This window comes from Aotus nancymaae, unplaced genomic scaffold (genome assembly GCF_030222135.1).
Source record: "Aotus nancymaae isolate 86718 unplaced genomic scaffold, 86718_ANA_hifiasm-v0.15.2.pri h1tg000040l, whole genome shotgun sequence".
NCBI classification, from domain to species: domain Eukaryota; kingdom Metazoa; phylum Chordata; class Mammalia; order Primates; family Aotidae; genus Aotus; species Aotus nancymaae.
In genome coordinates, this window is record NW_026988454.1 from 106,498,842 (window position 1) to 106,514,939 (window position 16,098).

At 33.8% G+C, this 16,098-nt stretch overlaps 1 protein-coding gene across 3 annotated transcripts in view; it reads left to right on the forward strand.

Moving 5' to 3' along the window:
• Window positions 1-15,363, forward strand: part of COL21A1 (collagen type XXI alpha 1 chain) — a 196,317-nt gene extending 180,954 nt beyond the window's left edge. For 2 of the 3 annotated variants that reach the window (XM_064360972.1, XM_064360971.1), the window contains 10 exons: window positions 1,627-1,680; window positions 3,300-3,371; window positions 5,108-5,143; window positions 7,798-7,842; window positions 10,697-10,729; window positions 11,336-11,482; window positions 11,577-11,631; window positions 12,145-12,345; window positions 13,128-13,205; window positions 14,107-15,363. In XM_064360972.1, the coding sequence (XP_064217042.1) occupies window positions 1,627-1,680; window positions 3,300-3,371; window positions 5,108-5,143; window positions 7,798-7,842; window positions 10,697-10,729; window positions 11,336-11,482; window positions 11,577-11,631; window positions 12,145-12,345; window positions 13,128-13,205; window positions 14,107-14,294 (909 nt within the window). In that variant the 3' untranslated portion in view covers window positions 14,295-15,363. The remainder of the gene's footprint in view (window positions 1-1,626; window positions 1,681-3,299; window positions 3,372-5,107; window positions 5,144-7,797; window positions 7,843-10,696; window positions 10,730-11,335; window positions 11,483-11,576; window positions 11,632-12,144; window positions 12,346-13,127; window positions 13,206-14,106) is intronic. The other variant, XM_021665449.2, reaches the window with a different exon arrangement.
• The last annotated feature ends 735 nt before the right edge of the window (window positions 15,364-16,098 follow it).

Sequence of the window (16,098 nt, forward strand, 5' to 3'; positions counted from 1 at the left end):
AGAAAACCTCGAATTTAGATTATAATACCTAAAAATAGCTGTAGAAACATCCATAAGCCTACTTATCATACTATGTTTCAGTTTTAAAAAATGTTATCTACCCATTACTGGGTATGTACCCAAAGGAATATAAATCATTTTGTTACAAAGATACATACACACATATGTTCATTGCAGCACTATTCACAACAGAAAAGGCATGGAACCAACCCAATGCCCATCAGCGATAGACTGGAAAAAGAAAATGTGGTACATATACACCATGGAATACTGTGCAGCCATAAATAGGAACAAGATCATGTCCTTTGCAGAGACATGGATGGAGCTGGAAGCCATTACTCTCAGCAATCTAATGCAGGAACAGAAAACCAAACACCACATGTTCTCACTTATAAGTGGGAGCTGAACAATGAGAAAACATGGACACAGAGAGGGGAACAACACACACTGGGGCTTGTTGGGGAGAGGTAGGGGTGGTAGAGCATCATAAAAAATAACTAATGCACGCTGGGCTTAATACCGAGGTGATGGATTGATCTGTGCAGCAAACCACCATGGCACACGTTTACCTATGGAACAAACCTGCACATCTGCACATGTACCCCATAACTTAAAAAAAATTATCTAAATAATATTAGGATATATTAGCTTTACCAAGTCATATAACTTTCAACAAATTTCATGTCTATGAGTTTCAGTTTAATCATTTATAAAATTAGAAATTTTAAGGAGTCATTATTCTGTGGTTTAATAACACTGTTATGTTCTAATTGCTTTAATTAAATCTAATACGATCATCACATATTTCTTACCAGGAGCAGCCTGCAAAATTTTTTAAAGGCTGAAAATGGCATTGGTTTGCCTCACTGATTAGTAAACTCAAATTGGCTGTGGGTAATTATTTTCCTCCCCTTCCAGGTGTCATACCAACCTGTTTAATTATGGGCTTTGCCAGACATTAGGTTGTGATTTCCGGTCTCAAAGTATTTGAAAACCAGAACTACATTTGACAGTCTTTCCTTATTAGCCAGCAGACTTGTTTTCCCTTTTTACATTCAATTTTTTTTTGTGTGTTACATTCTTTGCTCTTTCAACTTAGTCTGGTTCTCCAAGTGTACATCTGTTAGAAAGAACTGCACTGGAATCCTGAAAAAGTACAAACTAAACATTTTCTGATTCACACTTCTTCAAAATAAGCCATTGTACATTTGAAGATACTTTTCTTTCCTTCAGTTTCATATAGAAGATAAGTCATACTGAGAAAGTAAAACAGGATAATGATGAGGATCTCAGCCCGGAGGATGCTGTTAAAATACATGGCTCCCACCTGTGCAGTGTGGAGGTTGGACTTCTTAGTGCTGGCCACTAAGGATTTGACTTTCCTTCCTTATACTTGAAGCAACCAGCTTTAATACATGTTTTTAGAGAGGCTTATGAATGTGTGGAACCCCTTCCTTGCCTGAAAGAATTTTTCTTAATAAATAGGGCTAATGTATACAGTCTATCTTTCAAATAATTGGAAAGTTAAAAATGTCAAAATTATTTTAAATATATTCCCTTGTCTATTCAGATATATTGCAATAGGATGTTTTTTTAAAAACTCAAATGTTTTTGATGTGTTGACAGGGAAACAAAGGTGAACCTGGAATTCAAGGGATGCCTGGGGTTTCTGGGCTTAAGGTAATTTTGATGCATTTGAAAATATTTTCAAAGAAATTATAATGTAAATTCCCCTCACTATTTAAGAAAGTTAACATTTTATATCTCTTAAGAGATACAGGAAATTAAGGATTACCTTTATCATGAAATTAAGGTAGCTGAAATGAAAATGTCATTACAGGGTTTCATTTTTGTTTTTTTGATATTTTGTCATTGGATAATAAAGACGTAAAATAAACTTTGGCTTAATTTTTCTAAAAATGGTAAAATTGTATGCAAATATGAACTTACTTTCTGGTCCAGAAAATAGACTTCTCTTAGCTGAAAACAAGAGTGTGTAACTCTCACGAATGATACTATTCTTTCTTTGCTTATGGGAGTTTTATCTTTAATTTAGAACTCACAATGGCCTTTGCAAGTTTCCTCCAAACCACATGGGTTGATGTTTATTTCATTGGGGTTTTTAATTCACTTCCAACCTTCAAAAATCTAGAGAATGATTTGATAGCTAGGGAGTAAGTACAGCCAGCAAAGGGAATACAGCCTCATTTTCTTTTAAAAATAAGAGTGATCTTTAGTTGATGTTATAGAGTTTTGGACTAATGGCAAAACACAAAACAAAACAGAACCATGAAACATATTCAGGATTGTATTCCATCTCTTACAAATACATCCTAAATATTGTCCATACATTATTAATACATGTTTGCAAATAATTTATTTAAGACTTTAAAACAAAAAACTTTATTTCAGAAAAGATAATTCCTATAGGATGATGGAGAGTAGAGAAATGGAATTAAGATAACTCATGTAATACACGCTGTACTGAAAAATAGCTCAAGAATTTATTTCTAAGAAAATAATATTCCATAAGTATAAATATATATACATGTAATTAAATTTAACTACCAGGATGTTCATTCCAACATTGTTTATAAAAATAAAAATTGTGAAAACTGTAATGTTTAACAATAAGAATTTTATTAAACAAAATATAGTTGATAAATATGAGTGAATACTTTTCCATAATTAAAAATTATGTTATTAAATATGATAGCAGAATTAGAACTTTATAATATTAATATATTTAGAGATTAAAAGATATGAAATTATGCATATATGAGCACATTTTAGTAACTATATATGTGTGTTTATCAATTAGAGTTAGAGAAAAAATATATAACAAAATAAAATTGAGTTATAAGATTTTTAATAATTTTTATTCTACTTACTTATTTTTAAAAAAGAAAATAAGCTTTTTTTAAATAGCAATTTGAGAAAAAGCAGTTTCAAGGAGAAAAAGTGTTAGTAAATAGGTAAACGAAAAAGAGATACTTGTGTTTATTATTTTTAAAACTTGTTTGTTGTTGAAATTATAAAGTATAATACAAAATAACACACATTTACAAAATTTTAAAATACGAAATGCTGTCAGAATTTTTCAACTGGAAAAGATACAGAAAATTACAGTAAATTTTACTGGGATTCTAGTAAATATTTTAATTCTTTTCTATTTCTATAGTAATCACTGTCAATATATTTTTAAACCATTTTAAAATTGAGATATGCAGAGGTAAAAACAGTGGTGTTTTTCATAAGCAGTAGATTTGTGATCTTTGTGGAATTTCTGTGTTGCACAGGGAGAGCCAGGAGCAATGGGTACCCCAGGAGAACCAGGATACATGGGTTTACCTGGGATTCAAGGAAAAAAGGTATGCATTGGTTAGGAGATACAGTTCGCTTTTAATCAGTTACTTGTATACAAGTTTTTCTTTTGTGAAATTGATAAAGTAGGACTTGTTATTAATATATTTTTAATGATAAGGAACCCTGTATAGTCTATGTATGTATAATGTGTTCAGCCCCATGCTAATAACTGTGGCATCTTTTATATATATACATGGGTATTGTCTCCTAGATGAAGACCTTAGAAAAGGCATGCAGATTAGAAAATATGAATGTGCAGTTAAGTCGTATCCTGTAAATTCAGGTTTTTTCACAATCCAGGTGAGTTAAGAATTTTTTAAGGAAAAGTATTCAATGTCAAGCATTCCTACCAAAATATGAATGCGCCTCTTGGCAAAACCACATCCAAATCTGGAAGGATAAAACTTATGCCCAAAATGTTTGACCATGTAGTTGCTATATATGAAACAATTATGTTACATAGAAGTTTATTTAAGATTAATTTAAGGAGTTTAACTACAAGTCAAATACACTAGTTTAAAATGTTTTAGTGAGGAAAGACTGCAAAACTAGGTTTGTCCTGTCCCCCTCCCCACCGCCTCGCTCTCATTTTGGTCAAATAAGGAAACCTTGACTTGTATGTATATAAATAATAAATACTTTTATTTATTTGGAGGTTTTGAGTAACAATTGATCCCTGTGTGCCTAAGAAGTCCATGCTACCACAAATATATATGTTTCAGGTTAAAAGTAAATCTATTTGTTTTTATTCTGGAAAGGACACAAACTCTTATGTCTCCATCTTTCTCTATCTTCACATCCATTGCCATTTGCTTTTCAGCATCTTATTTTCTATCCCTCATGTGTTGTCTACATGGTGCCTAGATTATCATACACAGTATGATCCTTGGGCCTTTTGTTCTGATGATCAGTAGGCAGCACTAGCTGAGACAGAAATGACCCCACATAGCCGCAATTAAGTGTTAGACTCTTAGTAAATGTTTAGTAAATCTACTATGAATGTATGTTTGGGTTGAGGAGAATTTTCTTGTTCAAAACTTGCCATTTAAAAGAAAATCTGTATTTTTTTTTTGTTGAAAATGCAAAACTCTACGTTTAGATAGCGCAGTGAGGTATTAATAGAAAGGAAATTCAGAAACAGTGTCCAAGTTTAACTTTGGGCAGGTGCTTAACTGGCTATTTCATTATCTGTAAAAAGAGGGCCTTGTATAAGTTGGTTTCTAATTTCCCTGCTATCTGATAATCTATCAAACTTATTTTTATGGAATATAAAGTTTTCTTCCAGAACCTCACTTTTGAAGCATGTTTTCTAAAATGTCACTTAAACATTATGTTTACTTTGTCATTGTTTCCTATAAACTTGTGGCTACTAATAGCTTAATGGTGGATTTTCAGTTTGATTTCATAAAACAATATTTGTCAAAATAAGTCCTCTCTTGTTAGTTTGTCTAACCTAAAACTGCGAACCACGGAGAAATTTTCTCCTTTCTGGGAAATTAAAGATTGTGGTAAATTTTCTTTCAAATGTAGGAGCATGCAAAAGTGTTCTCTTACAATATCATTTTGACGTAATGTGGTTCTGCTCTCTTCCCAAATACAGTGTTAAGAGTCAACTTCTGTGTATACAGGCACTTGTGGAATTTGCATGAGATGTTTTCCTTCAGCAGAGAAAAATATATGTTTATTTGAAACTTTACAGAATATGCTAGATTATGATACAGATCAAACTGCCTTTTTGTAGGGGGACAAAGGAAATCAAGGTGAAAAAGGTGTTCAGGTATGTTGTTTGCTTTTTTTTTAGTAGGCTGAGCAATAAAATCAGGGCTTTTAAAAAATTCCCGTTTTATTTTTAAACTCCTTTCTGTTTCAACATTAATACAAAGTTGTTAAATCTTATTTTCTCCTTTTGCTATTGAGCTTCTCAGACATCAAATCTGACTTTAAAATTCTTCACCATTTTACTGTTGTAGAAAACTTAGAAACTAAATGATTCAACAAAATAAAGACATGTATTTTATTATATACTTCTAAAAACCATTTATATATAATATACATATATCTACCACATACACACATATACATACACACACACACACACACACACACACACACACACATTTATATACACACGGTGTATTTCCAAAAATGATTTGAAATTGCTTTATGGCAAAAATGAATTTGATAAAAATACCTTTAACCCTAAATATAAAACATATTCAAATAAAGATATGAAAGGAAAATTAAACCAGAAAATTATAATAGGCTAGGGAAATCTAGGGTGATTTAGAAAGACATTTGGTTTTGAGTGTCTTAGCAGCAAAGGCAAAGAGAACTTTGTTACTACTTTGGGAGACAAGGATAGTTTCACCTCAATTAAATTGTCTATGCAATGGGTTTTTTCATTCACTGAAGACTGGCCCTTGAGTAGGATGCCACTAGCTGAGTCAGTGAAATAGTTACCTGAAATAAATTATATCTGATGGTCTTTTAATCTTTAATAAAACTTTGCCAACCATAAATTACCAGTCAAGTGTTCAGACAGTATTTTAATGATGTTTTAAGGTTGTAAGTTTCAGTGATAGTGCCTGAGCTTTGCTATGCAGAATAAGCTGAAAATATAAAGAGAAATACTCTGAACATTTTCACAAATGTAGAATTCTGAGTGATCTAGAATTTCTGGAATCGTAAGAGAAAATTTCAGATTGCAATAATCATAGGCAAAATTTGCTATATCCACAGTTATAACAGTCCCTACTTGTGAATTTATTCTTCGTAACATACATAACATATTTTAGAGTGGTATGACAAAATTCAGTTGCTTTTCAGAAAATTTTTGTTGAAGATCTTCAAGTACTATGATAATAGGATTCCTTTAATTTTGAAGTTGTGAGTGAGGTAAATGTTAAGTGTCTGTAAGCTCCAGACCCATATATTTTAATTTCCTTCCTGGTATTGCGTTTAGATGATTCATGGGCACCTCAGGTTCAATATGTCCAAAATTGAACTTGTCATCTTTCCCCATAAACCACATTGTACTCACAGATTTCCTGTCATGATAATCAGTGCTAAATATCTCTTGAACTTGACCCCTTCTACCTCTCCCGATTATTTTTTGTCCGGGGTCCTGGGCTACTGCAATATCTTCCTTACTGGTCTCCTTGAGTCCATTCTACTTCCTTCTTCCACAATTTTACTTGTGTAAAATAGCTAAGTTATATATCTGCTTAGCAATCCTTTAATGGTGCCCAACGCATTAAAGGATAAGATAAAGCCCGTTGTATCAAGTACCTTCTGGTCTGACTGAATCTTCTTTAGTGTTATCTCTTGTCACTCTTCCCATTCTTACCCACTCTGCTCTGCTGCTTTAGCCAAAAGAAACTACCTGCCTTTCACCTGTGTCTGCTCTCCCTAATGCACCCTCTATCCTTTCTCCAATTGGCTACCTCTTACTTATCCCCCAAGGCTGCACTCAAGGGTGAATCACATTCCCCACCCTTTCTGTCAGATGCCCCTTCCTAAGTTCCAATAGTATCCAACCTAGACGTTTAATTATACATTGTAGACTTATCAGCAGTATTTTCACCATTCTAGATTTAATTGCTTATCTCTCTTACCACACAGTAAGCAACTTGAAGGGCACCATGATATCTTTGTCTCAGTGTCGCCAAGTGCCCAGCAATAGGTGCTGCTCAATAAATATTAGGAAATCACTTATGTAAATTGATGAATACACCACTAGGCAAGGGTGATGTAAAATTTTCATCGATATTGGCTAGGTATATGTCTTCCTAGAAACTGCTAATTATTTTGTGCAATAAATATAAGGATGAAGTAGTGCTTCAGAATTTATTAGCATAATGTCCATGAATGGTAGATATCCAAAAATATTTATTGAATAGATAATGTATTAATATCTTTATTAATCTTTCTGTTCTCTTATTTATGCTGATTTAAAACTCTCCATTTAAATGGCCTTTTTACCAACATGTGACTGTATATTTTTATTTTAAAAAATAAAATTCTAAAGAGGTCTTCTTGTCCTCACATGTCCTTCTTGTTCAACAATGAACATAATTGCCACTGAAATTAATACAATGTCCGTATCTATTAAAATTTTAAACTATTTTCCCACTGTTGATACGGACTTAGAAGAACATCCTCATTGTCTCGAATTATTTACCTGTTTCCCCCAAATCAGTAGTTTCCCCCAAATCAGTTGTGCCTTAGCTCTGTCCATTTATTTTAACTATAAGATTAGGATGACTTTACTTCTTTTTCTCTGAGTGACTGACTTTCCCATCTGTCACATAATTTATATATATATATTGCTGCTTTTGTGACATTTCTTCCGGAACTCAGGGTAGTTTGTATTGTATATGTGATTGTATCATAAGTGTGCAAACTAATTAATAATGTTTATTAATTTTAAAGGGTCAAAAGGGAGAAAATGGAAGACAAGGAATTCCAGGGACACAGGTATTTTTGGTTTTCTTCTGATAAAATAATGAAATAACAAGTCACATAACTGGATGAGGTTGAGAAAGGATTACTTGCAAATAAAAATGGGTGGGGAGAAGGATAGGTGTAACATGCATTCTAAGCACATAAGGTTGAACATGTGGATGGTGTGGGGATCATGAGTTTCTTTATTTGTTTTGTATTTTCATTTTCCCATACTGATAACATTGGTGGCTCTGAATTTTGGTTTTTAATGCATCTAAGCAGGTGACTGAAGGTAGAAAATTTCACCCATTTATTAGGGGTAGTTATTGGCCAGAGACCACCAGACACATAATGGCAGCTTGTTCTTACCTGCTGGTTTGTCTTGATTTTCTTCTTGAAAATCAGGGCCACATGTGGTGGAGATATGTACTTATTTCCCTTTAGTTTGCTCTGAGAGATAATTCACTGCTCTAGAGATACATTATAATGCGATCCTGAGAGACAGTGTCATAGAACAGACACATAATAAGATGGCGTCGTTTCTCTCTTGACTAAACTCTTCTCATTAGGTGCTATTTCAGTGGGATTGCCATGCGACTGTGGGTTCAGTCAGAGCCAAAGTGGACAAACAAAAGCCTGAAGGAGATTGGTACTTAGGTAGCATGTTTGCTGCTGTGTTGCCTATAGCTAGAGTACTGGACGTGGTTCCAACTTGGTCAGGTCTGAAAGGGCAAGCTGGATATCTGAGTCCTCCCATAGGGTGGACCTCATTATCTGAGTGTGAGTGGGAGAAAGATTCTGCAGTTACCCCAAATCTGGAGAGAGAGGGATAAAACTGGGTAGTGATGACTCCAAGGACAGGGGTCTCTGTGTTCCTTACTTGGAGGAGTCTGAGAGAACATTGGGAAGAGTGGAAGCATAGAGCCCCAAGGTTATCTGCAATATGGGATGGAAGATGAATGCTAGATATTAAGAAGAATTGAGAATTTAGAAGCTAACAATAAAAGTAAGAGTAACCAAGAGGAGAAATAATTGGAATTTTCCAGAGTACAATTATGTTCAATAAAATGTCTTTACGTTTTCATGATCTTCCACTTGACTCAGACCCACTTGATGTCACAACCAACTCCATCCCTATTCTCCACCCTGGCAACACAGATTGACTCTCTGAGTTTTCTTAATCACAAAATATATATAAACTGCTGTTTCCATAGGAACTTCACACCTTCATCCATTCAACCTCCACAGCCCAGACCTTTTACCAAAAATTGTTACTCACAATAACTCTCAGAAAAGAAGGACTTTTTTTTTTTTTTAATAATTCGAACTCACAACTCAGCTAGCTCACTGGCTTATGGATCACACTTTCTCCAAGGTTCCATTAACTTTTCTCGCTTCTCAAGGAAAAGAGTGTGTCTGCTCTCCTAAGGCCCTAGATCGGTCCACATTTCTCACCACCAAGAGCTGAGCCTATATGGAGTACCCAGTGCCAGAGCAGCTGTTGCTTTTCAGCAGCTGAATAGTCACCCCAAATTCTTCATGTCAGCACAATCTTAGTTACCTGTCACTCTATCAAGCGCAATATGTGTGTAATTTTTTGGCCCTCATTTTGTGAATGGAGTCCAAGTGAATATTTCTCTCACAAAATCATCTTAATGGGTTCTCAGATGACAGCTGTTTTAGCTCTAATTCAGTTCCCATACTGAGAACTTAACTATTTCGTCTCTCTTCTTACATTGGTCCTAGTTACTGGATTATATCTTGTAAGGATCACTCCTGCATTTCTTCAAAAGCAAAATTCAAGTATGGCCATTCAAAGTGTTTTCCATACTAAAATATTTGTATATAAAAACTAAATATTTGGTGTTTATGCTGATTTTTATCTAATTCTTTCCTCTGTCTAATTTGGATAGCCATGTTTGAGAAACCTGAAAATTAATCAGAAGATATATCCCAACTCAGACTTCATTGTGTGCAATGTTATGCATTTCATATTAAATTGCAGAACACTTATTTTTTATTTTAAAGTTGAATAATGAAAACCTACCTGTTGTGAAAGTTTTGTCTTGTTTCCTGAGCGAATATTGGGAGATTTTTGAGCCCAGGTGTACAATGAATTTCAAAAATGGAAAATGTTAATAACTTTCCTGAGAGTTTTTTTTCCTCTATAATATGCCACTGAAATAAATATGGAAAAGAGAAGTGGGAAAGACTTTAATGGAGCCATCTAGATGTAGCTAGTAATTATAGTTGAGTGAGCTTCATGGATGGGGCTCCCCAGTGTTTGTATCACTGTGAAAAAAAATCATATTTTACATGACATTGCTTGTCTAGTCTCTTAATTACTAGCAGTGAATGGTTTAAGCACAGGACAGCTGGGTGTTTTCTCTCTTATAGTCACTTTTAATGGTATCTTTGCTTTAACTCATCCTTTGTCAATAGTACTCAATCAGAATTTAATTTTAAGAACATAAACTTGGGAAAATAGACTATTCATCTTAATTACTGAAAACAGGAATAAATATACCTAATATTTAATCTGATTTGAGTTTTTATTTTTATTAAAATGGTAATATATTTTAAATTCAGTAGAGTCCCATTCTTGCCCACATGATTCAACCTGCAGCATTTGAAAATATTCATATCTAAGAAGGAAACAGTTAAACAAATTAAGATTTTTATATTATTCAGTTAACTTATTTCCTAGTCATTAGCCTCCTCTAAAAGACAAAAAGGGTCTCTTTTGTGTGTAGTTGTGTCACTAATGCTATCAGTATTTTCCAAATTGGAAATTTAAATTTGATTAAGTACGTGGTAAAAGGTGGATGCCACACTATAGTACTGTAGCTTGTATATTATAGTTTTTTTTTCCTGTTAATTTTCAAAGGGAATTCAAGGCCATCATGGTGCAAAAGGAGAGGTATGTTTCTTCATATATTATGCTGTCTTTCTTCAGTCCTTTGTGCTTGGGTTTCTATACTATATAAATTTAGCTTTTGAGTAAAAACCAGAAAATAGAAAATGTTTTTCATCTTCTTTAGTAGAAGTTTCCATTAAGTGGTTTTCAGAATATGTACATTTATACAGAATTTGGTATGAAATGCAAATTGTAAATATTATTGATTTTTCTTCCAGATTTGGAGCTGAATTTTTTTCTCCATATTTTTGAATAAAGAACACTGTGCATTTCTGTATCTTTCGGACCCACTAGAATGCAAGCTCCTTGTGAATAGGACTGTGTTATGTCCATTGTTATATCTCTGGCAGTGTGCATATGACCTACACAATATACTCAATCAGTAGTGGATGTTTGTAGGTCTGGCTGATTGGATGGATGGATAAATGACAGTTTAATATGATGTGAAATTTCCCTTCTGGTCAATGACAATGTTTCCAGCTATTCGTTATATAGCTTATGTGTTTACATATGTACACATTCATATTCACATCCTTATGGAGTTTCCTAATGCAATTATACCTTCTGAAATGTTTAAATAGAACTTGTAAAGATTTCTTTTGTTTTTAGAGAGGTGAAAAGGGAGAACCTGGTATCCGAGGTGACACTGGACCGAAAGGAGAATCTGGGGTGGATGGCTTGATGGGGCCTGGAGGTCCTAAGGGGCAACCTGGGGACCCAGGTCCTCAGGGACCCCCAGGTTTGGATGGGAAGCCCGTATGTATTCTGCTTCTTTCATAGTGATTAGATTTTCATTGATTTTGCTCATGTTTTTTATGTGAATGTTATAACCCCTAATACTTTGATGCAGGGAAGAGAGTTTTCAGAACAATTTATCCGACAAGTTTGCATGGATGTAATAACAAGTAAGTTTTAAATATAGCATTTTAATAACTTTTCTCAAATTACAAAAGTAATACAAATTATTAGGACAAATTGTAAAGGATGTAAGTGAGGTGAAGAAGAAAACAGATAACATTGTAAGCCTCATCTACTTTTCTTCAGTGAGCATTTTTGTAAAATATATAGTCTTTTATATATATACTCTTTCATAATCTTTTAAATAAAGAAATTTATCATTTTATCATTTGAATTTTCTTTTGCTGCATAGTTTTTGATAATTTAGTTCATAAATATGGATATCTTTAATTCCACTAATTTCACTTTTTCCCCTATTTTAAGTAATTGCTCTAATAAAATTACCTCACAGAGCAATGAATATTTCCATAGTCAAATTCCTGAAAGGGAAATTATTGGCCAAGAAATTTGCACATATTCAATGCTAATAGTTTTTTTCTCTGTAAACTGAAAAAAAAAATTAGAAATACAACACCAACTCACCATTTAAACATAAGCGGTGGGGTTTCTTTGTTTTTAAGCCCAGCTACCAGTCTTACTTGAGAGTGGAAGAATTCGCAATTGTGATCATTGCCAGTCCCAACATGGCTCCCCAGGTATTCCTGGGCCACCTGGTCCCATAGGCCCAGAGGGTCCCCGAGGATTTCCTGGTTTGCCAGGAAGAGATGGTGTGCCTGGATTAATGGGTGTCCCTGGACGTCCAGGAGTCAGAGGATTAAAAGGTATGCAGTTAGTTTGAACAAGAAAATGAATTTTAAAAAGGCATTTGTTTGTATTCGCACCCTATATCCATTTAATAGGCAAGAGTAAACTTTATTTTCATGATTTAAAAAAACCTGTTATGCTCAAGTGTTTAAATAACTTGCCAACTGAATTAAAGAGGAATTATTTTGTTTTCTGAATGCCATATATAGACGGAGAAGTCAAAGTTATCAACACATGGTTACAAATTAGAAAATGTTGCCAATGCACTGAGAAATTTCGCTTGAATCTAGAAAAGTATTTAAATAGAAAATCACAGACTCTGTTCCCTTTATTTTGACTTTGGTAACTTTCTGCATTGTTATTTTATTCATTTTTTTTACTATAGGAAAAAATAAGTTTTGCAACGAAACTTCCTAATAGCCCAGAACTTCTCCTCGCCTTTGAATGTTTATGTGAAATGTTGATTCATAATTCTTTCCTTTCTGTTTAATAGTATACAAACAATTAGATGTTTCATAAAAGTAATTTTTTAAAAAAGCTATGATTAACACAAAGGGCTAATAATTCCAAACCATATTCTTTTCTAAACATTTGATTTCCATTAAGTTTTGCATCTAAACCAATGATTATTTTAGAAAATATTGCTTCAAAAATTGTTTTCCGTTAGTAAGAAAAAATAGATGGCAAGCTGGTTTTTAAAAGACATTTTTCTTTCATGTGTATATTAACAGTTTTGAAAGAAACAATCTAGAAGGCAGTGATTTTAAGTAAACTTACTTAGATGTTTGACACCCTGCAGGCATACCAGGAAGAAATGGGGACAAAGGGAGCCAAGGGTTTGGGTATCCTGGAGAACAAGGTCCTCCTGGTCCCCCAGGTGAGAACTGCTACCTGCTCATAAGTGTTGCTGCTCATTTTGCTTTAAGAAATGTCATAGATCTATGTGAAATAATTTGAAACTGAGACATCCATTTTCTTTTTTTAGTGATTCCCATTTGACACACTGAAGTCTAACTTCTAGAATGTTTTTTCATATATTCTCAATTTATGAATCATTCAATATTATCTCTTGCTTATCATTTAGTTTAATATTTATTCCTTAGAAAAGTTCTAGAATTGTTTTAGTCACTCCTGCTTATCTAGTGTATAACACTGTTTAGTCTTTATGACTCTCAGGGAAAGAGGGAAATGCTGAAGTGGGTAAGTAATCTCTGCTAGCTGTGCTGTTTAACTCTTCCAGTCTCAGTTTCCTCATTGGTAAAACAGTGATGATAATGTTATCTCCATCAGGACATTATTGGGAGATTAAATAGTTTCTTTATGTAGTGGTTTCAGAACATTGCAGGACAATCACAGTTATTTGTTATTGTTGTAAATATGGCACAAAAATGACTCAGAGCTCTGGCTTACCTGTGTATCACCTGCTACTTTATAATAATATTGGCAAAAGATAGGCTGAAAGGAAGAAACAAGATTGGATGATACACAAAATGAAATATTATAATGTTAGCTAAATGTTTTAATCAGTAGCATGGTTGCTATATTAATATGCTTAGCCAAGTTTTCAAAAATTACTGATTACTTTTAGATGGTTCTTTTCAAAGAGAAAACATATAGAATTGTGAAGGAAATGTCTTTACTTTGTAATTAGTGAAAATATATAAAATATTCAAGAGGCTTTAAAAAAATTTTCAGTTTAAGTTTCTTGCAGAATCAGCTATTTCACTATTAAAAAAACTAAAGCTCTCTGTTCACATCTTGCCAATGTCCCATTTTAGGTCCAGAGGGCCCTCCTGGAATAAGCAAAGAAGGTCCTCCAGGAGACCCAGGTGTCCCTGGCAAAGATGGAGATCATGGAAAACCTGGAATCCAAGGGCAACCAGGCCCCCCAGGCATCTGTGACCCATCACTGTGTTTTAGTGTAATTGCTGGAAGAAATCCGTTTAGAAAAGGACCGAACTATTAGTGTCTGATGCCTCATTCAGCAGCCTAGGCATGGTGCTTTTCTTCTGTGGTCTTTTGCATCTCAGGAAGATAACCAACAGTCATCCCTTGAAAAGAAACTAATGTACCTCGGTGATTTTATTTTTTTTTCTTATGGAAAAAAAATATAAAACGTCACATATACTGATTTTAAAGGCTCCTCAGTCATTTGGAGCCCCTGGATTAGCAGCAGTAATTAAATCTCAAGGGTTTCTTGTAAAGTTCATTTATTTTAATCAAAGTTGCATATAAAAATCCACCATTGCCTGTTAGCCAGTCAGTTTTAGTCACTGTGAAATATTTCACATTCAGCCTCCATGTAGTAGAGATTTGAGTCTATTTCATGTCTATGTGACTTTCATGTTTCATATCTCATAGCTTATGCTACTGTATAAGCCAAAACATGTATCTGGTCATTGAAAGTAAGATCAGGGCTGATATTCATTTGGGATAGGCAGTATTGGTGAAATACTCATTTACTACAGTGTCTATGCCTATTGATAAGGGACAGTGGATTGCTTGTTCAGTATTTTGAACAGCACCTCTGAATAAGATTAGTGTGTTTCTTAATTCATTCTCAAACTCTAAAATTAGATTAATGGTGATGCTAAGAAAGAGTATTAATTACATTGGGAATGATCAAAATTATTTAACATTAAAAACATTTTAGATAAAAAGTTTCACTGTATATTCAAAGAAAATGCAAGTTCAGAAATACTAAAAGGCTGTATTTTATCCTTGTTGATTAATCGGAATGTTTTTTGTATGCCTTCATTTTCCATTTCACTTATATGTGTATGTCCATATATGTTAATTTTCATGGTAGCAAACCTAATGGAAATAAACGCTCTAGTTGAAAGAAAAGGAAAACTCCTCAAATCCTAGAATGTCTTGGTATTTTTAGCTGACTTAAAAATATTATGAACAGTCTTTGTGTATTGTTCTTAATGCTTTTGTAATAAACAGAATTTGAAATATTTCATCCTTGTCATGCTTAAAATTTTGTTACTTGCTTGTTATTCAGAGTATAATAAAGTTTTGTACAGGCCTGATGATAATGTCTTTTCTTATACCTAATTTTAACTGATTGTTAAGTATGGTATGTCTATGCCATGGTCATTTATTCAATGGCTATAATTTATTAAGTTATTCACCCTTTTCTTAAAAAAAAATGTGTTCCCCTGAAATAAGAAATTACAAATTGAGTGAGTGTGCTAAGCACTTGAACAATTACAGCACTTGCTTCCTGGCTCAGTCATGGCTGTTGCCCAATGTTTGACTTTATTGTCATGCAGATAACATGATGAGGACTTTGGAGGAGACTAAAATCCATGACTTTTAGTGGCTGAATGAGCGTAAGGCTGTTTTGATGTTTTATCTCCAGTGAAGCCCCAGGTATCTGCTTAAGCCTATAAACCTATTACCCCTGCTTTAATTATGACAGTTGCTTCTAAGAGCTGGTTAAGAAGCAGAATAAAGCCTTTGGTATCATTGATTTCTTCATTGAGCAGTACTCACCACATGGCTACGTTCTGTGCCTGGGATACAATGGCAATATAGTTAGAATTTGGCCTGAGGGAACACGTGTATAATGAGACACAGGTAGGTAAACAGGTGATTCCAATACATAGGAGAAAATGCAATTGAAATGTAAAAGATGATGTCATGGACTGAATTGTTTCCCCCTAATTCATATGTGGAAACCCTGGCCCCCAATGTAACTATGTTTGAATATAGTCTTAATCCCATAGAATTGGTGGTTTTATAAGAAGAGGAAGAGGTTGCTC